This window comes from Rattus norvegicus, chromosome 6, assembly GCF_021556685.1.
Source record: "Rattus norvegicus strain SHRSP/BbbUtx chromosome 6, alternate assembly SHRSP_T2T, whole genome shotgun sequence".
Classification (NCBI taxonomy): Eukaryota; Metazoa; Chordata; class Mammalia; order Rodentia; family Muridae; genus Rattus; species Rattus norvegicus.
In genome coordinates this window covers 63,644,315-63,668,043 of record NC_141539.1, presented here as the reverse complement: position 1 = coordinate 63,668,043, position 23,729 = coordinate 63,644,315, and the positions used below count along the sequence as shown (strand labels likewise).

At 40.5% G+C, this 23,729-nt stretch overlaps 1 protein-coding gene across 2 annotated transcripts in view; it reads left to right on the top strand.

The window, feature by feature from the left end:
* The window catches only part of Zfp277 (zinc finger protein 277), a 128,209-nt gene that overhangs the window by 76,025 nt on the left and 28,455 nt on the right, over positions 1–23,729 (top strand). For both annotated transcript variants that reach the window (XR_015621752.1, NM_001399663.1), the window contains 2 exon segments: positions 4,253–4,341; positions 4,857–4,939. Coding sequence is in view for 1 of the 2 variants with exons in the window: in NM_001399663.1 (NP_001386592.1) it covers positions 4,253–4,341; positions 4,857–4,939 (172 nt within the window). In the remaining variant the exon portion in view is untranslated.

The following is a 23,729-nucleotide window of genomic DNA, read 5'->3' as shown; positions in this document are numbered from 1 at the left end:
ACAAAGAATTCACAGCTGAGGAATGCCGAATGGCTGAGAAACACCTAAAGAAATGTTCAACATCTTTAGTCATAAGGGAAATGCAAATCAAAACAACCCTGAGATTTCACCTCACACCAGTGAGAATGGCTAAGATCAAAAACTCAAGGGACAACAGATGCTGGCGAGGATGTGGAGAAAGAGGAACACTCCTCCATTGTTGGTGGGATTGCAGACTGGTAAAACCATTCTGGAAATCAGTCTGGAGGTTCCTCAGAAAATTGGACATTGAACTGCCTGAGGATCCAGCTATACCTCTCTTGGGCATATACCCAAAAGATGCCTCAACATATAAAAGAGACACGTGCTCCACTATGTTCATCGCAGCCTTATTTATAATAGCCAGAAAATGGAAAGAACCCAGATGCCCTTCAACAGAGGAATGGATACAGAAAATGTGGTACATCTACACAATGGAATATTACTCAGCTATCAAAAACAACGGCTTTGTGAAATTCGTAGGCAAATGGTTGGAACTGGAAAATATCATCCTGAGTGAGCTAACCCAATCACAGAAAGACATACATGGTATGCACTCATTGATAAGTGGCTATTAGCCCAAATGCTTGAATTACCCTAGATCCCTAGAACAAACGAAACTCAAGACGGATGATCAAAATGTGAATGCTTCACTCCTTCTTTAAATGAGGAAAAAGAATACCCTTGGCAGGGAAGGGAGAGGCAAAGATTGAAACAGAGACTGAAGGAACACCCATTCAGAGCCTGCCCCACATGTGGCCCATACATATACAGCCACCCAATTAGACAAGATGGATGAAGCAAAGAAGTGCAGACTGACAGGAGCCGGATGTAGATCGCTCCTGAGAGACACAGCCAGAATACAGCAAATACAGAGGCGAATGCCAGCAGCAAACCACTGAACTGAGAATAGGTCCCCCGTTGAAGGAATCAGAGAAAGAACTGGAAGAGCTTGAAGGGGCTCGAGACCCCAAAAGTACAACAATGTCAAGCAACCTGAGCTTCCAGGGACTAAGCCACTACCTAAAGACTATACATGGACTGACCCTGGACTCTGACCCCATAGGTAGCAATGAATATCCTAGTAAGAGCACCAGTGGAAGGGGAAGCCCTTGGTCCTGCTAAGACTGAACCCCCAGTGAACTAGACTGTGGGGGGGAGGGCGGCAATGGGGGGAGGGTTGGGAGGGGAACACCCATCAGGAAGGGGAGGGGGGAGGGGGATGTTTGCCCGGAAACCGGGAAAGGGAATAACACTTGAAATGTATATAAGAAATACTCAAGTTAATAAAAAAATAAAATAAAATAAAATAAAATAAACATATATTGATTCTTTTCAAGTACGGTTTATGCATGTTTTGCTTATTTCATCAATATTCTAAATTCTGAGAGAGAAATAAAGTAGACATAAAATTAAAAAAAAAAAGATAGTACTTACGCTCTAGCATGAGAAGAAAATGTTTTGACTTTTCGTTAGGAAATAAATCTCAATAGTTCAAAGTGTGGTTCAGTCCCTAGGTCCACACGCTCCAGATACCTGCTTGCACTGTTTCCCACAGATGATTTCGAAGGTCTGTGAATAGCTGCCAAGGGTGAGCAGCCCATGTAGGCAGAGTCATCACTGCTTCAGAAGCTGTGGATCCAAAATTGAATTAGTACTGTATGAGACTGGCTACTGTTGTCAGCTCTGCTTAGATGGTATGTGTTGGATGTCCTCATTAAATTGTCAACTGGAGCTAAGGAAATTCTTCTTGGTTTTTTGTATTGGTAGCCATGAGACTTGGCCCTCTTCTCTCCTGAAAACCATACCATATATAGATTTGTTTACACAAGCACAAATATCTGTACATTTCAGTTTGAAAAAATAATTCATGTCCTATTCTTGACATCTGTAACAAAGGTTCTACCACTTTTTTTTAAATCCATGTCACCACATTGCAATAAACAATGTACTCAGCAGACCATTCCGAAACCTCTTCCCTGTGTATATGAGTGTGTGTCTCTGTGTCTGTATGCTGTGTACTTGCTTGTGTGCATATACATATGGAGGCCAGAGGTCAACACAAGGTGTCTTTCACCACTGCTCTCCACCTCAAGGTTTAGGATACGTCTCTCAGTGAACATGGAGTTCCTTGGTTTGGCTAGGCTGGCTGGTCAGTAAACTCAGGAGATTTATCCATATCTGTGCACCTCCCACTGCCCCTAGCACTGGGATTTGCAGATGTGGATGTACAGTTTTATATGGATGTTAGGTATCCAAACTCAGGTCTGTGGCAAATATTTTCTGACTGAGCCCAACCCTGAGTTTCCTGCCTTTCTTGTTCCCTCTATCCCATCTCCTTTCCAAGACAGGATAGTCAACTAGTAGAGAATAGATATAGCTATGCAGAATAACACAGAGTAGAAGTGCTGAAGTTGACCAAGGAGATAACTCTTTGTCATTTTGTAGATACATTTCTCCTACTGTAATGGATATGCTGTCCCTTCTGCTTCCAAGGCACATAAAAGCCAGTGAGTGAGTTAGCCACAGAGTAATAATGGATTATATGCTGGCTTTGAAATTAAAGCTGAGTTAGAGTTAACACTGTCCCTGTCTGATCTATGGATGAAGCCCAAATTACTGTGTAGGGAGCGTTCCTACCAGAGGCAGGACTGAATTGTGTGGTCCTGTCCTCCTCACCCTCATTGGTTTCATCTCTTTATGCCTCCTATTCTTCCTGTTGTCTATTTTTATTTACTTCCCAGTTCATCTCACAGTTCTCTTTTTCTCAGATCTCTCAACACAGACTCTGTTCTAACCCATTAACCCATCTCCAGAGCACCATGATGGTGACAGATACTCTAAAGGAAGAGTAAAAGGAAACCAGACTGGGGAGGTGCTGCCTGCCGGGAGAGCCCCCAGAGTCTCCAAGCACTCCCCCACATCCCTGCAACATTGACTTTGAGCCTATGCTGGGAGACCACTGCTAAGTGCTATATCAAGTCAGTGTAAATGTGCAAATCCCTGCTCCTTCTATGTTCCTCCAGCGTCTCAGGAAATCTAGTCTCTTTCGAGCTTTGGTTCTTCGGTGTAACTTGCTTTTCTTATCTAATTTGTGTAGTCCGATAAAAAGTCAACTGTCAGGTCAACTATCCCATGTCCTCTCTCCTCATGAAGAAGGTCACATTCCCCTGTTGATGCCTCTGGTCTATGAGGTAGCACAATAATTCATTTTGTCATGAGAAATAAATTGAGGAGGAGCGGACGGGTTGAATCTCTCTTTGTCTTTCAGCACATGTACAGGGCTGGGTTATGATTTGCTTTCAAGTTGAGCCCATATGCTACTTCTAACTCTGCTCATTAAATATAAAGTGTATAGCTCAGCTGTTTTCCAAAGGCTGCATCTGATTTATTTTAGGCATGGTGTGGGCATTCAGACGTTCTGTCTAATTTTGCAGATGTTGGCTGTATGCTATTATCTTACTACACTGACCTTTGCAAAAGATGACCACTCGGTCTGCTCCTCATTGGATGTCATAGCCTATTTGATTCTTTTAATTTATTTATTTGTATGTTGTATGTATGGCTGTTTTACCTACATGTGTGTCTTGTACCACACGCATGCCTAGTGCCTACAAAGGACAAAAGAGAGCATCACATCCCGTAACTAGAGTTATAGACACTGTGAGTCTCCACGTAGGTCCTGGGACTCAAACCAGAATCCTCTGAAAGAGCATGCTGTGCTTTAAACTGTTCTAACCCCCTAATTCTTACATTTTAAATGCATATAAACTTTAATACTGTTTTAGAAAATTTCATTATCACATTAAAACAATTCATTTTAACTATGTATGATAGCCCTTACCTATAAGTCCAGACCTGAGAAGGTAGAGGATGAAAAATCAATAGTTCAAGGCCAGCCTCAACAGCATCAAGGATAATCCGGGCTGTGTAAGAGCCTATCTCAAACAAACAAACCAATAAAAACTCATTTTAACTCTCTCACATACCTGTTTATCGAATTGCAAGATAGCGAGATTTAGTCATTTTCAAGCCTTCCTAGGATAGCTCGATTTTATTAAATATTTATCTCATACACCTGCAATCCCTCACTGCCTTTCTCCTCGCAGGTTCTTTAGCAGTATCATTTAACATCTGCTTTTTGGTGTGGAGGTAATTAGACATTCTTGGATAATCCTATCATTTTAATAGTCGCATACTGATTCTCCTCGTCCTTTTGAATGTAATTTCTTAGGTACATTTTATATTGGAGGAAAAGGTTCACTGAACAGCCCATCACCGACTTTTGCAGCGTGATAAGAATCAACTCCACAGCACCATTTGGTAAGTGCATGTCTTGACTGTCCACGTAAATCAAAAATCCAGGAAAATAATCTCACTCTCTTAAATTGCACTTGCTCTCACTTGCATGATAGCTGAAATTAAACTGATGTTTTTATATTGCTCTACTTAAATAAACCTACATCAGAACTCTATACCAGATACTAATGGACATGGTGTGTGTGTGTGTGTGTGTGTGTGTGTGTGTGTGTGTAAGCCACAAGCCAGTGTTGGTCTCTATGACTCTACCTAAGTTTTTGAGACATACTCTTTCACTGAGCCTGTAGCCACCAATTGGCATAATAGCTGGCCAGCAAACTCCAGGAATCCACCAACTCTGGGCTTTTAAATGAGTCTTGAGGATCCTGATTCAGATCCCCACCCCCAGCTCCTTGCCTACACAGTAAACACTGCTGACTGAGCCATCTCCACTATTTGGTATCCACGCATTTTTAAAGACATAAATACTCCTGAAAAAAATTCTCTTTTTTTCATTTATTTTTCTGCTCTCCCAACAGAAGAACAAGACAACTATTTTTTGTTGTGTGATGTATTACCAGAAGATAGAATCCTCAGAGAAGAGCTTCAAAAACAGAAACTGGTAAGAATTTATAGCATGAACAGTGCATTATAAGGACATAACACAAAAATCATTCTTGTTATCTTTTTTCACTTTTATTTAAGGGAATTTTAAAACATACACAGAATAAGAGACTGCAGGTACATGTCTTAAAATATTCAGTTGATTAAAGGCTAAAGTAGTAGAAATGCAGAGAGGACCCTTGTCTGTTTCCTAAGTTATTCCCAACATGAAAACAGAGTCTGTATGCTTCCTATAATTCTAGATTCTTGACCCTTGACACACACTGCAAAAAAAGAAGTGCCCTTAGCTAATCCAAATTAAATCGATCAACGTTTTATTTTTCTCCTTTTTAGTGTACTAGCATTTCCTTTATCCACTATGAATTAAGTTCATGGCTCCATCAACATAGAAGCCTTTCTTATTTTGTTTTATCCATAAGCAAGCAATTATGAAAACCTTAGATCTTTATTCTTTAGAATGATGATTAGCACATAGAAAGCATGAAAATTCCATCTTTGTAAGTTAGTCATGCATTTTAACATGTTAATTAACATAAAATGTTGTTTACTATTTATGATTTAATCTTGACTGTTATTCGCAATCAGCTTCTTTTCCTTTAGCAGTTTCTTATAAGTCTTCCTTTTATATTTAGATCTGATTAAATACATCATGAAGAGATTGTGAATTTAATTATCTCTGCTACATTCTCAAGAAACCTAAAATGAAAATAAATCCTATAATACATAGTTCTAGCATTTGAGAAAAATCCCTGAAGCATATTTTGTAAACATCCCTAGTAATTATTTTCCTAGTAGGTGAGATGACACTGTTGGATTTGGGTGACATATAAGAAAAAGGTTCTTTCTGTACCAGCCCAGTAAAGAAACAGGACTTCCCAAGTTCCCTTCACCTCTCATAACAGGGTCCTATGCACTTTGCCACCCAAGGCTAACTTACTGTCTTGTATGAATTTCATAATTATTTATAATAAATAAAATTCCTTTTCTTTCTTTTTGCTTACTGTGGCCTTGATCAGCCAAGAATGATCAAGCTAACACGTTTTTATACAAAAGTCCAACTCTGCCACTTAGGCCATAGCTCTCCCTCAGAGTACAGAATCTTCACTATATGTCTGAAGAGTGAGGTCCTGGAAAATATCTGCAGAATGTAGATCAACTCTTTAATATTACTATCCGGTCTGAAAGAGTGATAGGTTTGATGAAAGTAAGCATTATGGAAGCTTAAAAAGATGAAAATGTAAACTGCTGTCATGTGTAGGATCCCCGCTTTACACAATAATTACGCAAAGAACTGCAAAGTAGAGCTCACATCGTAAGAGTGTGCAGAAGAGAATCCACACACATATTCTTAGGAACAGATAATGTAGAGCGGCTTTCAGGGTGGGAAGATTAATTGGAGCAACGCATGCAATAATACTTGGCTTGTGGAAGCACTTGGGAAGTATTCGCCAGCAACAATAACAATTCAGCAGTAGGCTGTAGAAAGGAGGCAAGCTGTAAAGACATCAACATCTATTTGGATCTGAGATTAAAGGTGTGTCTGGGAAACAGAATGGCTGAATTTGTCAGAACCGGGAGCAGCATGAGGCAAACTGATAAATGTAGATGGAGCGAAGGAACACTGGCTACATGATGAGAAAGACCATTAATGTGTCCTTACCTATCAGAGTGTCGTAAAAAGAAGATAGTAAAGTGGCTGTGTAAAAGGCCTTTTAACATTTTAACACTGTCAAGTTCTGGGAAAGAGCAAAACAGACTTGGAGCTACAGAAAGACACTTACAATTCCTGAGTGCCAGCCATATGCCAGGCCTTTCCATAAGTCTAACTGCACTGTGAGGTGATTCTGGAGGTAGATGAAAAATGCAGCTGTTGCTTTCTGCTGTGCCTTCCCAATACAGTCATTTGTTCAGCATCTCACACACTTGAACTGTGATTCCAGGCTTTGGAGCATCCCGGATGCTCACGGAGTTTGATAGTGCTGCATAAGAAAAAGGAGTCAGAGCGCTTGCCTAGCAAGCGCAAGGCCCTGGGTTCAGTCCCCAGCTCCGAAAGAAAAAGAAAAAAAAGAAAAAAAAAAAAAAGAAAAAGGAGTCAGGCTAGGATTGGAGATGGAAAATTTAGAGGTTTATGATTATCCAGCCACAGGGAATCGTGTCCAGAGCATTAACACAAAGTAAGAGACACAGGCCAAGCAGCAGGAAGACAGGTTGAATTTGCAGTCACCCGGTTTCCTTCTCCATTGTGTAGAAGCTCCAGGTTAGTGACTGGTCCTCTTTGAAGAGTTGGCAACAATTACAAGATATCTCTTGTGTACAAAGAGCTGTTTCCATCAATAGCATGTATTTCCAGGAAAAGGTCTAAAGCAATCAAATAAAACAACATTCAGCAAAATAATAACACACTATTTTTCTCTGGAAAATTAATAGATTTTTAAAAAAATACTGAATTGCCAAAAAAATTAAAATAAAGGCACGTTTTCATACACTGGAACTCTCAGCAGCATTTATGCCCGTGGTCCATAAGAACCAAGAGCTCTATGGACCAGCTCTGAGATTCTGACCCTCAGAGTCAGTCCCCCACTCTACCACAGTTGCTTGTGCTTTCCCTCATATTGCTATCATTCACATTTTATCAATAATTCCCTTTATTAATTAAAGTTTTGGGGTAGTTTCTGGAAAACATAACGTAAACCAACCGTGTTACAGTATGGAACATGGAGTCTGGCCTATACAAATGAATTCGGCCAGGTATCACCTCAGCTCCATGAGAAGAACCTCAGACAGAAGCAGTCACCATGTGGAGCTTGTGCTTCTGACTGCTTGCGTGCACATTGTTTTTAGCCGGAAAAACTGAAGAAAGCGTTGCGTTCACATGCCATGTTGCCGTTCACTCTCAGCTCTAAGTGACTCTGTTTATGTTTGTTTATTATATAGTTGGTCTTGTTGCTACTTTCAAAGATGGCATCTTGCTGTTAATTTTTTTTTTAAAGATGGGGTCTTGCTGTTTACCCCAGCCTAGTGTCAAACTTAAACCCTCTTACATTTGCCACCAGAGTGATAACCACGGTTCAGTGTCATCTTCTGCTTTCTTTCAAGAAAGGAACTGACCCTGTCTTTAAATGCCCTTCCATGGTCCTTGCTGGGCTGTTAAACTCATGTTGATGTTTTCCCCGTTTGAGTATGAAAATATGAGTAGCTTCGGGCTCATAAGCTCTAAATAGAGTTAAAGTCATGGCAGTAGATTTCAGGTTAGAACAATTTATCTCTTTTACTTTCTGTGAAACCCCTCCCACCCTGGTTGCTTACCATTTGTAGGGTTTTCGAGTTCCCAGTTCTCTTTGTGCAAGAGTTTGAGTCCCATTTGATACTTCTTTTGAAATTATTTTGTCTGTATTCTGAAGGAACTACAGAGTTGGAAGGTTCCAGGGGATCTGAATGGCTTCCTGTAAAAGGCTTCCCCCAATCTTTGTTCCTCTATCTCTCATCTGTCTGGGTTGATGTCCTACAGCAGTTATTTCACCACTTTGTTTTAAATGATTAAATATTTCCCAAGGTCACCCCGATTCATGATGATGAGCACTGTGCTGAAGTCCCTCCTCTGGTGCCAATGGAGAGCAGGCAGGGCAAAAACGCCATCCCTTCATCCAGACTCCCTCCTGAGCCTGGGCCTAAACCTCCCTGTACCAAACGTTACTGTTCAGTTATCATTAGAATCTTGTTTAATATGCCTAAAAGTGGAGCTTCCTTTCCCTGAACCTTTTCCGCTGTCCTTTTCTGGCACAGTAAAACCACCATTCTTCTGGTCGTCATTTTGGAAATTTCTAGAATCATTTTAACTCATTTGTTTTCTTCACTACCAGCCTTATCTGTCCAGTGCCATGGGTTACAGAAAAGCCTCATATGCCTCCTCAGGGCTCTTGCACTCCTTTGCCTTCTCTGTAGTCCCTCTTCTATACCAATTAACATTGCTTCCAGACTTGCTAGTAAGAGTAACCACTCCACTTTCTTCTTTGAACTCTAGTATTAACTATGTATTCTGGAGCTTTGGGGCTGAATTTCCAGTGCCCTTTTTCAACTCTTCCTTCCCACTGCTGAACCTAGAAGTTTTAACTAATGTATGCGTATTCTGTGCTGGGCATTCTAGCTTCTGGCATAGCAGAGGAGGGAAGCAGCAGCATCCCTGCCCTTGTGGAGCTGTTGCTCAGGTGAAGTTCTAGCTAGTCTCACTTTACTTAGGTCTGTTGGATCTTTTCAGAACTCTAGATCGTCGACCAATAACACCAGCCCCATCTTTCTTCCTTAAATATATATCCTGGAGAACATTATTTAAATGTATACTGTGGTGGTTTGAATATGCATGGCCCAGGCAGTGGCACTATTAGGAGGTATGGCCTTATTGGAGGAAGTGTGTCACTGTAGAGGCGGGCTTTGAAACCCTCCTCCTAGCTGCCAGGAAGCCAGTCTTTTGTTTGCCTTTGGAACAAGATGTAGAACTCTCAACTCCTCCAGCGCCTTATCTACCTAGATCCAGCCATGATGATAATGGACTGAACCTCTGAACCTGTAAGCCAGGCCCAATTAAATGTCTGCCTTTAAGAGTTGCCTTGGTCATGATGTCTTTTCACAGCAATGGAAACCCTAACTAAGACATATACTTTCTGAATGTTTACCTGATGCCATCTGTTGAAATTGACAACTCCTAAGTTTTAATAACATGCTATTTTATTTACCTTTTCAATTATAATTAGTTCTCTGAAAGTCTGTTTTCTTGTGGCCAGGCATGGTTGCCTTTAGTCCCAGCATTTGGGAGGTAGAAGCAGATACATCTGAGTTCTAGACCCTCCTGGCCTACAGAGTGAGTTTGAGGACAGGACTACACAGAGAAAGCCTGCCTTAAAAACAAATCAACAAAAACAAACATCTGCCTTCCTTGATGGCTCAGGTGCTTCTGAACAGTTAGGACTATCAGTCAGTTCTCTAAGCCTGAGGGTGTTGACTTGACTAGTTCTACAAAGCCATGAATTTAAAAAGACATAGAAAGTGGCCAAAGATCACTGGATCATAATTTTTCACTTAAAGATAAAACACAAACCTTCTATCTATTAGCCTACAGGGGAAAATATGTGGCTTTCATAAGCTCCCAGTACAAGGGCATAGCTTCACTACATCAGGAGAAGGGGAATGTCCACTAACTGCAGAGAAGAGTTTTCCATATACCTTTGATTGTGAACCTTGCCGTTAACAGCTGAGCCATCTCTCTAGCCCAGGGAAAGGTTTTTCTAATCGCCATATAAATGACAGCTTGTGACAATGTTTATGACAACTATAAATAATTTATGAAATTTTTAACCTGCATAGCAATTTGATCCTCTAGAGAGAAAGTGTGTTTTGTTTTAATTCTATTTCGTGTATCTCAGCTCATTCCAGAATAAAGCATCAAAATGAAATTAAATGTCTCGCACCGAGATTTTTTCCCATGCTACCTTACTTTATAGATTTTGGAGATTTTTAGAAGATATTATTACTGCATATCAATCACCTTAAATTAAAATATAAATACATCTCTAAACCTTTCTTATATGACGCCTAGCTTTATAGTATATTGTAAGCTTTTGTACTGCACTTGGAAAAAATGCTCCCCAAATAAGCATAAGGTGGCATCTTCTGGTGAGTAGAGCATGGTTATTAGCAGTTCAGCAGAGACCGAGTTAACTAACGTGAACGGCCATTGGATGAGTTTGACCTTTGATTTCCTTATGATTTCATTGGTCAACAAATGTCCACAGAGCCTGAAAAATACTCAGTTGCATCCTAAAGTTTACCATTTTGAACTTGTTCTTCTGATACCTGAAATTTAAGTCATTTTCATATGTACATTTGCTGTATGGACTCAGGAAGGCAGTATTATTGTTGCTAGTTTGATAGTCAGAAGTGTTAGGGGATGTGTGCAGTCATGGCTCTTAGTGAGCCAATCGGAAGAGAAGCAACTCAAGCCATTTTCTAAACCCAAGTATCGCATATTTTACCACTGCTCCAGGCCCTCTATCGAGTTTGCTCTCCATTCCTAGAGTTTGGTCTCATTCTTAAATTGCCATTTATTAGGAAAAAACATAAATATATATGCAAAGAAATAAAATGTGTTTTCATAGGGAATTTCTAAAAGAAAATATGATTTATTATTTTCCTGGGTCAGGAGTAGTAGAAATTATATTTCTTTGGACCTGAGCTTCTTATATTTTCTTTTAAAATTTGACTGTTTTCAGAGCTTCTCTATCCAATAGAGAAACATGAGGCTGTGGCTGAGCCAGCAGTTACCCAGAGAGTCGCATCTCAGGCAGATAGCACTACCATGGGGCAGGTCATGCTGATAGCTCCCTGGCATCTGTGGTCAGAAAGATGGGTATCATGGTCTGTCAAAGCTCCCTATTCAGTTTTTAAATTCTCTCTCTTTTTTCCTATGCTAGTTTTTTATATGTTTGTTAAAGATGGATAGTGGCTTTTTAACTTTCTCATATCTTTAACTCTTCTATTTTTCTGTTTTCCTACACATCTGCCTTTCTATGATGGGAGATGTTTCTTGTGGGTAGTTCATGGTTTTCTGTTTTACTTCTTTGCTTGGCAGTCAGGGATGACGTCTTTTTTTTTTTTTTTTTTTTTTTTTGGTTCTTTTTTTCGGAGCTGGGGACCGAACCCAGGGCCTTGCGCTTCCTAGGCAAGCGCTCTACCACTGAGCTAAATCCCCAACCCCAGGGATGACGTCTTACTATAGACTGCGTTGAGCTCACAAGTCCCCTCCACTCACCTGTCTTGTACTGGGCATGCACCAGCCTGGATCTAGTCTGTTTTTTGTTTGTTTGTTTTTTTTTTTTAATTAAAATTGCACCCTGGTGCATTGATTTTATTTTGGGAACTCAATCCAAGGCAGTTTCTCCTTAGTGGTGGCCCTCTCGCCCTGGACACACACACAGACTGGGGCCCCGCAGAATAGCTGGAACAGCAAGGGATGGGACAATCAAATATCCATTCATCAGAGGGCAGCCAAGTCTTCAGCTCTGCACAACTTGCTGGTGATCGGGTGACAAGTTTCAGAGTCAATAAGAGGCCACCACCAGCAGAGATGAAAATTGTCTACCAGTAATGGGGTAGAAAGTCCATGATTCTGAGGACCCTTCTGGGACCACCTCCCTTGGGGGTGGAGCTTCTCAATGGCTGGTGTGCCTTCTCCTTCCCAGAGCAGCACGGCCATCCAGCTGCATGCTCACTCCATCTACGATCACCCTTTGTTCCCCACAACTGGGCAGAGGTGAGCCTTGCCCTCTGACTGGAACATGTGTATAGGCCCCACTCTCTCACAAACATTAGCTAAATTTATATTCATATATATTATAGTTATATATTAAAAAGAGGAAAAAAAAACTTTCCTGTAGAGAAACTCCTGAAGAACCCAAGTGGCTCAGGACGTTTGCTGTCCCCCCACCCACAAAAATTCTCTTATAAAATCTTCCAGTGCGATCTTGAAGAACCCCCCGCCCGCTTGCGTTTCCCCCCTCCCTGCCCTCTTCCATGTCCCCACAACCCTGGACTGCCCCCTTCTAGTCTGTTTTTTAATGTATTCTGCCTTTGTCCCTTTCTCGCTCTTCAAAAGCAGCCGATGAGTCTCACCATCCTGTGTAGTAAGCAGATGGCTATTGACTCTATCATTGCAGCTTTGGAAAGGGTGGGAGGAACCGACGCCTTTTAAGAAGGTGAAATATTAGTCAAATCAAATCTCATGGATTTGGGGGAGTAAAATATCTAGCTAAGTTTCCCTTCGAAGGATGTGGGCATTTCTCAGAGGTACAGTGCTTGCCTGGCATGTGTGAAAGTATAGAGGCTCACTCCCCAGCCCTGATTTGGGGGAAGAAAGGATGGAATTTCTCAGCACTCTTTGCTCACTGACATGAACGCTCTTGTTTATTAAGATGCTTTGATTCCACTTCTGTCATAAAATGCTGAGAAAGGCAAGTTTTACTGTTTTTTTTTTTTTAAGAAAGAATACGATGCCTTTGAAAATCTTTACTTCATAGTTATATTAGTCAGGGTTCTCTAGAGTCACAGAACTTATGGAATGTCTCTATATTGAGGGAATTTATTGTGATGACTTACACTCTGTAGTCCAGTTAACCCAACAAGGGTCAACTGTGAATGGGAAGTCCAAAAATCTGGTAGTTGCTCAGTCCCACAAGGCAGTTGTTTCAGCTGGTCTGTACAAGTAGACGCCAACAAATGTGCTGGCAAGTTGGTGCTGGAGTCAGTGCCGCTTTTTCCAATGTCCTTATGTAGGCCGCCAGCAGAAGGCGTGGCCAGATTAAAGGAGGAAGTACTGCCTTGCCTAGCTCTGGGACTTGATTTGTCTCAGACTGACCTTGAACTCAGAGATCCCCTTGCCTCGGTCTCCTGGGATTAAAGGCGTATACTACCTTTCCTGGACCTAAGCTTTTCATGGCCACTATGCCTCAAGATTTCCATGCCAAGATCCAGGTCAGAAACTCGTGTCTTCCAACTTCATGATCTGGATCACAGGTGAGCCCTCCAATTCTGGATTATAGTTCATTCCAGACATAGTCAAGTTGACAACCAGGAATAGCCACTACAATAGTCCAATAGTCATGTCCATCTGTGCTGTGTTTTATGTATATTAAATACCTTTTATAAGAAATGTTGCTCAAATCATCAAATTCTTGCAGTTCTTCCTTTTGTGGTACCATTTAGCACCTTTGACACTTGAAAGGAATTCTTTTGTGGGAGTGGGGTTGTAGTTTTACTACTGAGTCAGATATTTAGGTAAGTGACAGATAAGCACCACTCCAAGAGCAGCTGCTGCCTTGTGCCAGCACACAACTGATTGATGGTCCATCTACCTTTAAACCTAAATTAGTGAAATCTACTGTGCACTTCTGATCCCCGCACACTGATATTGCACATAAGGACTGTGATAAGAAATAAGATGCTCAGAAATGGCAGAAATAGGATGAGCTGATGTTAGTAATCTACCTCAGTTTGAGTCGATTGGAAGCCAGTTTCAATAGTCTATATAATGCTCACCTCTTCAGATCCTAAAACCTGAAGAGTTAAAATGCAGACTCCCTGGGGACCTCAGAGCATCTGGTACTTGCCTCTCATGCTCCCTCACCATGCTATACCCAGTCTGTTTGTATGGTGTACTCCAGCCATCCTGGGTTTCTGTGCTACCCACACACTCCAGGCTCTTCCGAACTCTTTGCACTTACTGTTTGTCCTACTTGCTCTCCAAGAGGGAGGTTTTGGAGAAAATGGTATCTAAGCCAAGTGTCTAAAACAGCAATGCAGGCAGACAAGTATAAGTGCTTCAAGAAGACAAGGATGTAGACCGATTCGGAAAGTTCACTGAAATGATTTAAGAAAAAGAAGCCTTCAACAAATGATTAACTTTTATTACCAGCTATAATGTAGTGGAAAGTGGACACTTTCAATCGTATTGCTTGATTAATTTATTAGGAATTCTTGCTGGGTAAGGAAACTTATTGTAAAGTCAACATTATGGCCAAATAGAAGTTGTAGGCTACAGTGCTGTAACAAGAAACTTTTGATTAATCTCAGGAATTATTTTCCTCAATAAATGGCATTTATTTATTCAACCATCCAAATCAACCATTTTGATCAACAATCTAGCAACTCATCTTCTTTTCCATGTATTTTTTAAGTCCTTGTGTAATAAGAGAAGGGAAATGGGAATGGGTTCAAGCAAGCATCTCTGTCCCTCTCAGCAGTATCAGCTGGGTTAGCTCTCTTCACTCCCTGAGACAAGTTTTCATTTAATTATTCAATGTCTGATGAGGGAATTGTTTGGGTTTTTATTTAGCTTGTTCATCAATATGACCAAATACCTGAGAGAAAAATTCAAATGAGGAAAACTTAATTTTGGCTCATAGAGTCAGAGGTGTCAGTGAGTTTGTAAACTTTTGGCTGTACCTGGGCCTGAGACAAGGTTGACCATCATGGCAATGGTTTAAAATGGAGGAGGAGGAAGCTGTTCACCTCAGGATACAGGAAGGGGCCAGGTTGAAGATGCCATGAGAGCCTACCCCTGGGAAGCCTACTCTCAGAAAGCCCCAGCACCTGAAGCTTCTATAGTTCCCAGAATAGCAGTACCATTTGGGGAGTAAGCCTTCTGTGCATGAGCCTTTCAGGGCACAGCACATCCAAACTACAGGATTTTCTACCCTGGACTTCCCGCTTTACAGTCATGTATTCTCTAGTATGAGCCATGTATCGTGCTCACATGTGGAGGTCAGAGGGTAACTTGGAAGTTGGTTCCTCCTTACACCATATGGTTTCCCGGGATTGAACTCGGGTCGCCAGGCTTGGTGGCAGGCCCCTTTACTTGATGAGCCATCTCACCAGTCCTCTCTCTGAACTTTCATTATGGCTAAATATTCAAGAAAAGCCTAGCATTCCTTTTTTGCTCTTGTTGTTCTTTTTAAGATGTATTTGTTTTTATTCTATGTGTATGATTGTTACTCGTGTGTCATGTGTACCACATGCATGTTTGGTGCTCATGAAGACATCAGATGGTACTGGACCCCTGGAATGGAGTACAGTCCTGAGCTTCCATGTGGCTGCTGGGGACCCACTTTCCTCTTGTAGCTCTGTAGTGGTCCCGATACAAACACAGAAAGTGTCACCTGGACCTTTTCTGGTCCGTGGACATACTAGAGGAGCCAATGCTCCCTAACCCACCCTGCCCACTTCCATTCGGTCGTCACCCATACAGTGGACAAACTGATTTTCTACCTTTGAAAAGAAAAGGCCTTCATTTAGAAGTATTTTAAAGATATAATTTTTAAATAATAGATTTATTTAAAACAAATAATATGTATAATTTTCTTGAACATTCCAAGAAGTATATAATCAAAGTTGTTTGTCAAACTACAGATCAGTTCTTTCCAGCCTGTTTTGTGTGTGGCTCCTACTCCACAAAACATTATTGTACATTCAGTACCTCCCCTGCCTGAGCAGTAGCAGACCCGTGTTCTGTATTGCTTTTGTCTTCCAATATCATAGACTTTCTGCTTTAGATGCCAGAGAACAGTGCAGGAAGCCAACTAGATTGAGGCCTTTTCACTAGCAGAAGGCTTTTCTTCACATCCTTCCACACCCCCAGCACTTAGAGGGAAATGGTGAAAACGTAGGTGAACATGTGCAAGGGTGGCACTACTCTGTGTCTTAGACTCCCATCTGGTAACATCCATGAGCATTCAGGACAGTGGGAGCCTCAGGAGACTGAAGTCACCTTGTTCTGGTCCAAGTTTCCACACAGAGTCACTCCTTCTTTTTACAGTGGTGCTTAAGTGCCAGCAGATGCCACCGAAGGGAGTTTGTCATTTGATGCACTTGGAAGCACTTGTGCAAACACCACCTTCTGTAGAAGTCTTGGGTGGCTCTTGCAGCCAGTAGTAGACTAGACATTTACAACTAAGTATTGTAAGAATACCTCAATGTTTGAGGAGCATATATTGTATACAAATATATTGTTAATCTGTAAGTACTGTCTTAATTCCTACATGACCTGTATACTATAACTAATTTAATACTTATATTTTCATATGAAAATTAGATATGGAATTTTTGAGTACTTATTATTTTAGTTACTTTTTGAACTAAGAAATAAGTGTGTGTGTGTGTGTGTGTGTGTGTGTGTGTGTGTGTGTGTGTGTATTCCTTTTTTCCTAGCCTGTTTCTTCCTTGTTACTGTATTTGTTCATGTTTGGTGCATAAAACTGAGTAAAATGACAAAGTTCTGAATTTCATCAAGATGTATATACTTAGTGTGGCACCATACAGCACTTTGAAATGCCTCATGTTTATGAACATAAATAGCAATAAGTGATTTTAAAAAAAGAAGAAAGCAAGAATTCATTAAAATTTCAGCCATTCCTTTTACTCCCATGTGGGGCCAAAAATGAAATGGTCCCTGGTTCTCATCTCCTAGGGACAGACTCATCACCTTTGTAGTTCAGTGTGTTTACTTGCCTTATGGAATCTACTTTTTTGGAATCAAAACTAGTCAGATCTTTTTGGTTTTGTTGAGTTGGGTAGGGGTGGAGTGGGGTGGGGTGGGTTGTTTTTTGTTTGTGGTGAGTCATTTTGTTTTATGTTGTTTTTGCCTGATTTGAAGAGACTTTCTCTCCAGTCTTCCCTCATCCTACAGAAATGAGATAAGTGGTCTCCCTGACCCTACTTCAGAGCTTTCACTGTCCCTTGAGAGGTGTTATCCTCCAGGTTGTGTGCATTCGTGTGCGTGTGCGTGTGCGTGTGCGTGTGCGTGTGTGTGTGTGTGTGTGTGTGTGTGTGAGAGAGAGAGAGAGAGAGAGAGAGAGAGAGAGAGAGAGAGAGAGAGAGAGAGAATGAGAATACCGTGTCTGTCCGACCAGGAAATCTTCCTTGAGGATTGGTCAGAGTACAATGAGTGATTAAATCACTGACCACACCCAAGAGTCATGTGACTCACCCCCAACCCACTAATCACACAGTTGGTTTTTCTGGCTTAGCCAGCCAGCCATCATCCTGAAACATCTGCTTAGCATAAGTAATCAACTGTAATCAGAGGGGCCCACTGAGTAAAAGAGTAACTCAGCCAGGGGAAATTCAAAGTGTTTATAAATTGCCTCCAAGAACAGAGGGCAACGACCACTCAAATTCTGTTTCCCTTTTCTAAGAAAGCTGAGAACCAAATGTGGGGTCACCTATTAGAGAGGATATATGTTCTTTTTATCTTTATTTTGGATGTATGTGCCCATTCACCTACTTCTCTTGTTCTTTTATCTCAAAACTATGCTTTCGTGTCTTATGCCAGCCCAAAACACTTATTAGAATAGGGTGAAGACATTAAAGAATCGGACACCTTGCAGGTGATCCCTAGTTTTAGGAATGGAAAGCAAAAGGAATACAAGGTCTTGTTGCCTCCTGTGGGTCCCATGAGCCACTGCTGTAATTGTGTTAGGAAGGTGGTCTGTGACAGAGTGTCATCCTGCCATTTTGATTGAATTGTTCATTTAAAACATCAGCGTTCTGTTTTGTTTCCTTCTGCTAAAATGGTTTCTAAATGCTTCTTCCCTACATTGACTGATTTTTATTCTTACAATTTCTACCCTCCCATTTTCCTTTTCTACGTCTGTGTCAATCCCCTGTGACTCTGCACCTGCAGCTTTATTAAAGTTCCCTATGTTTCCAGCTTATGAATAAAGATGAAAGACCATGCACTGCCCCTCTGCCCCTCTGCACCTCTGAGACAAACATACAGCTTGTTACTGTGACTCATTGCCTAATGCACGAGCTGAGCTTGTATTCCTACCACTGTGGTTCTTATCCAAGCCAATTTTATAATGAAAATTTCATCTCATTATACCAACTGCTTTGAGAAATTCAAATATATAACATCTGTGACATTCACTTTATCTCTCCACTGTGCCAGCCCACAAATAAAGCCTAATATATAGCCCAGCATGAAATGTCTTAGAAAAATAAAACCGCAAAGCTAATGAGCTTTGATTTGCACTTCTGTTTGATACTCACTGTGGATTGACTCCTGATGTTATCTCTTTGTTCATAAATGACTCTAAACATATGCTACTACTAATTATATCAGCTGCTAAGATGTACAAAGAGAAGGACAAAGAAAGAGAAGTAAGAGGGAAGAAAATATATATTTCCCGATAGCCTGAGTGGCCCAGGCTCTTCGTTCACCGTGGTGCCTGGTCAGCAGGTAGTAGCACTTTTGTTATGGAGACAGATGCACAGAAATTAAAGTTTAGTTTGGATTTTGGTTGTTCTGTGGTTTGGCTTTTGGTCCTAATGGGGTTTGGTGTGATTTGTTGTTGTAACTGTTTTGCATTCAAAGTAAACAGCCATGAGAGTAGAGTGTCAGGATGCGTCCTTGGAGCTTCCTCACTAGAGGATGTGAGAAAGCTGAGGCTATCTCCACTCTCTCTCTCTCTAGATGCACCTTGGGTCTGCAAGGATGAATAAAGCAGTTGATCCCTTCCTGAGCTTGTGTGGTCAGGAACATTGTCAGATATTTAAAATAACTAGGCTTTCCTAGTAGGCATCCATTTCCTGAGGAAGAGTGTCATTGACCTCAGAAAAACTGTCCCTTCTCTGGGTAACAGAGCTGAGTCCCAGCAATTGCTTGCTTAGTGGTTTCAGAGTTAGAGGCAGGGCACCTAACAACCAAATAAAATGCATGGGCCTAGGATGGCCTACACTTCATGAGGAATATTCAGTAAATTACTGGGATGATTGAAGAAGTCTACCTAAGTGCTATTTTAAGTTTCTTTATTTTCTGAGGAGTAATAATGATAGTTTTGTGGTTGTGTTTAACAGAAGGCACTTTGAATCATATACATAGGAAGTGCCATTATGCCTGAAAGTTATTTTTAAATAATTCAGCCAGAAGATATAACTCTTAAGATTGCTAGTTGCATGCAGAGTTGGGTGAGGGTGGATGGCAAATGTTCATAGCTAACAGACATTAAGGACAGGAATCTTGTTGTACTATTGTTCCAACTTCTCTATTGAAAAGAATTATTACATGATAAAAAATTAGAGACAAGATAGTTACAAAGACCCAAGTAGTCACAAAGTTAAGGGAAAGCTGCTTATATTAAATAGATCCCAACTTAGATAATCAGAATTATTATAGACAAAATAGCATCGTGATTTAAATATTCATAAGCTTTATTTTACATATAGGTACTATCTGACCAAAAGAATGTATCATATTTGGTGTTTCTATCTTAAGAAATATGGATAATTTCCTTTTCAGTTTAGCACTCCCAAGAGTAAATAAAGCCTTGTAGAGTAGATGCAGGCAAACCTTGATACCATTATTGAAGGTTTTTCTTTTCCATGTGCTGGGATCAAATCCAGTGGCTCTAGATATTAGGAAAGCATTCTACCAGTAAGCTACAGCCCCAACTCAATTTCTAAAAGTTTATAAAATAAAACAAATTTAACTAATAAAGATGAAGAATAAACAGGTTTTTGTATCAATAAATTCAGCTTCCTTAATGAACAGAATTGGTAGTTATCACTACAGTTTATTTCCTCGTCTTCACGTGTACCTCCTGTTTACTCAAAAAGCTGTCTTAGGGGTGTATTTTTATGCATTTAAGATGCATATGTATTAATGTAATGTTAAAGTAAAAATTAAAAATTAGTGATGTTAAGTACATACCTATCCCTGAAGCAATCTAAAATGCTCTGTGTATCTCTTTAGACTTTGTAAATTATCTATTATGACATGTTTGAAGGGAACAAAAAAGAAAGTTTAGGACTTTAAAAATTATAACCAACAATCAATTCCTTTTCTTAGAACAGTTTTCTATACAGTATTTTCTTGTCTTGGAACAATTACCAACTTGCTGTTTGCTGTCCAGTTTACATTCTCTGCACCAAACACAACTCTTACCTCAAAAGGAAATGATAATTTATTCTAGAGCCAGATTTGAGTGACTGTGGCTCAGGAACTCAGATTCAGGTTGCCCCAAAAAAAGCACATTCCATATGTAAATAAATTCGTGGAATGTTTTATAGTTATAGAACAAAAGAACGTCAAAAATCAAGGTATTTTTTAAAAATACATTAGTGAAAACTGGTAGGCGGGCTACAGCAAAGCCAAGGAGTCTCTATCATAGGTTGCAGGTGCTGTCTGGCAGCATTCTTAGTGTTTGGGTTAATGGGAGTTAGGAGTCTGCTAACATTTCCCTAAAGGTTTTACCTGGTAGTTAAAATGGTGTTAGATCAGACACAGAAGTAGGCAATTAGTGGTTCTTATGGGGCCTAAAAATAACACAAGATCATTTGACTCAAGGCCTTCAGTGCCCTGCCCACCACAATCATAGGAGTTCTACTCAATCAGCCTTATGGGATCTTTAAACGTAGGTGCCGGTTTTCTGGTGATTTTCACATCTTGGTGCTAGAAATGGAACCTTGTGTGTGTTAGGCAAGTACATTACCACTGATGCATTTTAGCTCTCCCCATCACAAAGCTGTGATTAATCAACATTGTAGGCACTGTAACACAGATGTGGGATTGCTCTAAGGATGTCACAACACAAATTACACACAGTATGTGCAAGCCCTGTTTCAGTAACAGAAACTCAGAATCATAAATCCTCTGAGAATCCTATTTTGATCTTCAGGAGAGCATACAAACTTGTAGCATGTATATAGTTGCAACCAAGTAAAATTTGATTTTTCACATGTTTTTTGGAAATATACTATAAGAAATTGTGTACACAGTTCATTAAAGCTCATTTTCCATTGGTAATGACCGTCAGTACAGTTTTCTGGAGAAGCAGTGTAGAGGCCTGTTCAGTTTAACATGCAAGTGGTCTAGGATGGTCACTTTAATTATTAATAGAATTCTTTCCTGGGATTTTTAGAGATCAGCAGAAACTGACCCATAGAAAAGAATTATGCCCAGTCAGCATTGTACATTAGTTAATCAGAGAAGCAAAAGAATACAGAACTAAGTGGTCATTAGCTTTCTACTCCACTCCCCTTAGAGAGGAACCATTTGGACTGTTGTGAGAACCTGGGGCAGAGATCTCCCTCTAGGCACAGATGAAGCTGTTTCTCCAGGCCCTTTGCAGGTTAAAGAAATCAAAATGGGCTGGAGAGATGGCTCAGCGGTTAAGAGCATTAACGGTTAAGAGCACTAACGGCTCTTGCAAAGGTCCTGAGTTCAATTCCCAGCAACCACATGGTGGCTCACGACCATCTGTAATGGAATCTGATGCCCTCTTCTGGTGTGTCTGAAGACAGCGGCAGTGTATTCATATAGATAAAGAAATCACAATGAGGACTTGAGACCGGCTACTTGTGTTGCTACACAATGCAGTGTGTTTTCTTGCTTTTGAAAGGAAGGGCAACCCAGGACATACCAAAACCAAGTTCTGAGCACAAAGGACAGGGAATAAGGGTCAAAGAAGCAAGATAGAGGACAAGAGAGAAGAGGAAGGAAACCAGGGAGAAGGGGCAGGGGTATTTTCCCTGAAGGGACAAAGGACGTCCTCTGGGTAGAGATGAGAAAGAAGTGGCCCACAGGCAAATGGCAGTTTATAATGAGAAAGGGGAAACCTGTGTTAGGATGAGTTGGTTAATTTTAATTGGGCACGTTAATTAGAGAAGCCAAAAAAGGACTTTTGATTGTTAGACATTAGTACTTTGGTAGCTGGGCCTTGGTGGTCAGACTTAGGAAGAGAAAATGGCCAAATAAGGAAATGAACCTTAGTAGCTAGCTTTAGGACTGTAACCCAAGACTGTAACAAGGTAGAGGGGATGGAGGAGAAGGGCAAAAGACAAAAACCTGTCCATGCCACATGCGCCATGTTCAGGCCCACAACAGCCCTTCAGGTTTATCTGTAATAGAGTTACATGAAGAAGCAATGTGAAAGAAAGCTTTGAAAAACTTAACTTAGAATCAAGTGTTATTTAGCAATATTAAAAATTGAGTTTTGGGGCTGGAGAGATGGCTCAGAGGTTAAGAGCACTGACTGCTCTTCCAGAGGTCCTGAGTTCAATTCCCAGCAACCACATGGTGGCTCACAACCATCTGTAAAGAGATCTGGTGCCCTCTTCTGTTGTATAGGTGTACATGCAGGCAGAATGCTGTATACATAATAAATAAATCTTTTTAAAAAATGAGTTTTCCTCATATTTTTCTATATTTACAGCCTACTTTTAAATACCATTTCCAGTAAATTTTTAACTTCTTCCCTCCATCCATCTCTCTTTATCTCCCTCCCTCCTATTCTTCAAGCTTCAGATAATCATATTTTAAATAAATGTACAGAGAAGGCCTACAAATCATCCATCTGATATCAGATAACCAGTAGATAGGAAAGAGCCCACACATAAGAGGTGAGGTGTTCTCACCAAGGGGCAGTAACTAGCACACCCATCAAAGACAGACAACAATCAGGGGCTACCCATTCTTGGATGCCAAACATATTTGACTTAGTTACGTTCTTAGAATGTGCTGGCCTCTGTTTCTTTAGCTCAGCTTGGGAAGTCCAGTAGTTTAGTCTCAGGCTCAAAGGACAAGCTGAGGGTCTAACAGAGTAGAGTAAGTTAAAATCAGGTATAACCAGATGTTAGATACAAGACAATGAAGAAAAGCTCAATGCCTAGGAGGTAGCACAAAAGGCAGAAGGAGAGAGTAAAAGCAGATAAGGTGAACACAGCAGGTCCTCTTTTATAGTGGCCAGGAGATCCTGAAAGTCAAATAGATTTGCGTTACAATGCAGTATAAAAGTAATTATTTCTAGCCTGGACTCCACTTTGTAAGCAAGTCAAATCACATCTTGTTTTCAGAATTCTGAGAAAAACATGGAAGGTCTTCTACAAAACTATCCTGTGCATAATTAAACCTTTGCATACCAGACTTAAATTCCAGTGATCTAAGAAATGAACTTATAGAATAATTACTAGTCCTTTTCTAGTTACATCAGGAGGAAGGCATAATTGTTTCATGTTTCAATGTTCCTATTGTTTTAGTGTGCTCTAAAGCTCCAACTGTTGAGAAATTCTCCCATCTGACTCATTTCAGTGAAGCTTATATGGGTGCTTTGTAGAAAATTATTAGTGCTTCTCTACCTCTCTAGATATTTGTATTAACTTCACTAAATGGTAGGATCATTGTAAGATGTGCCTGCACACACACACACACACACACACACACACACACACACACACACACACACACA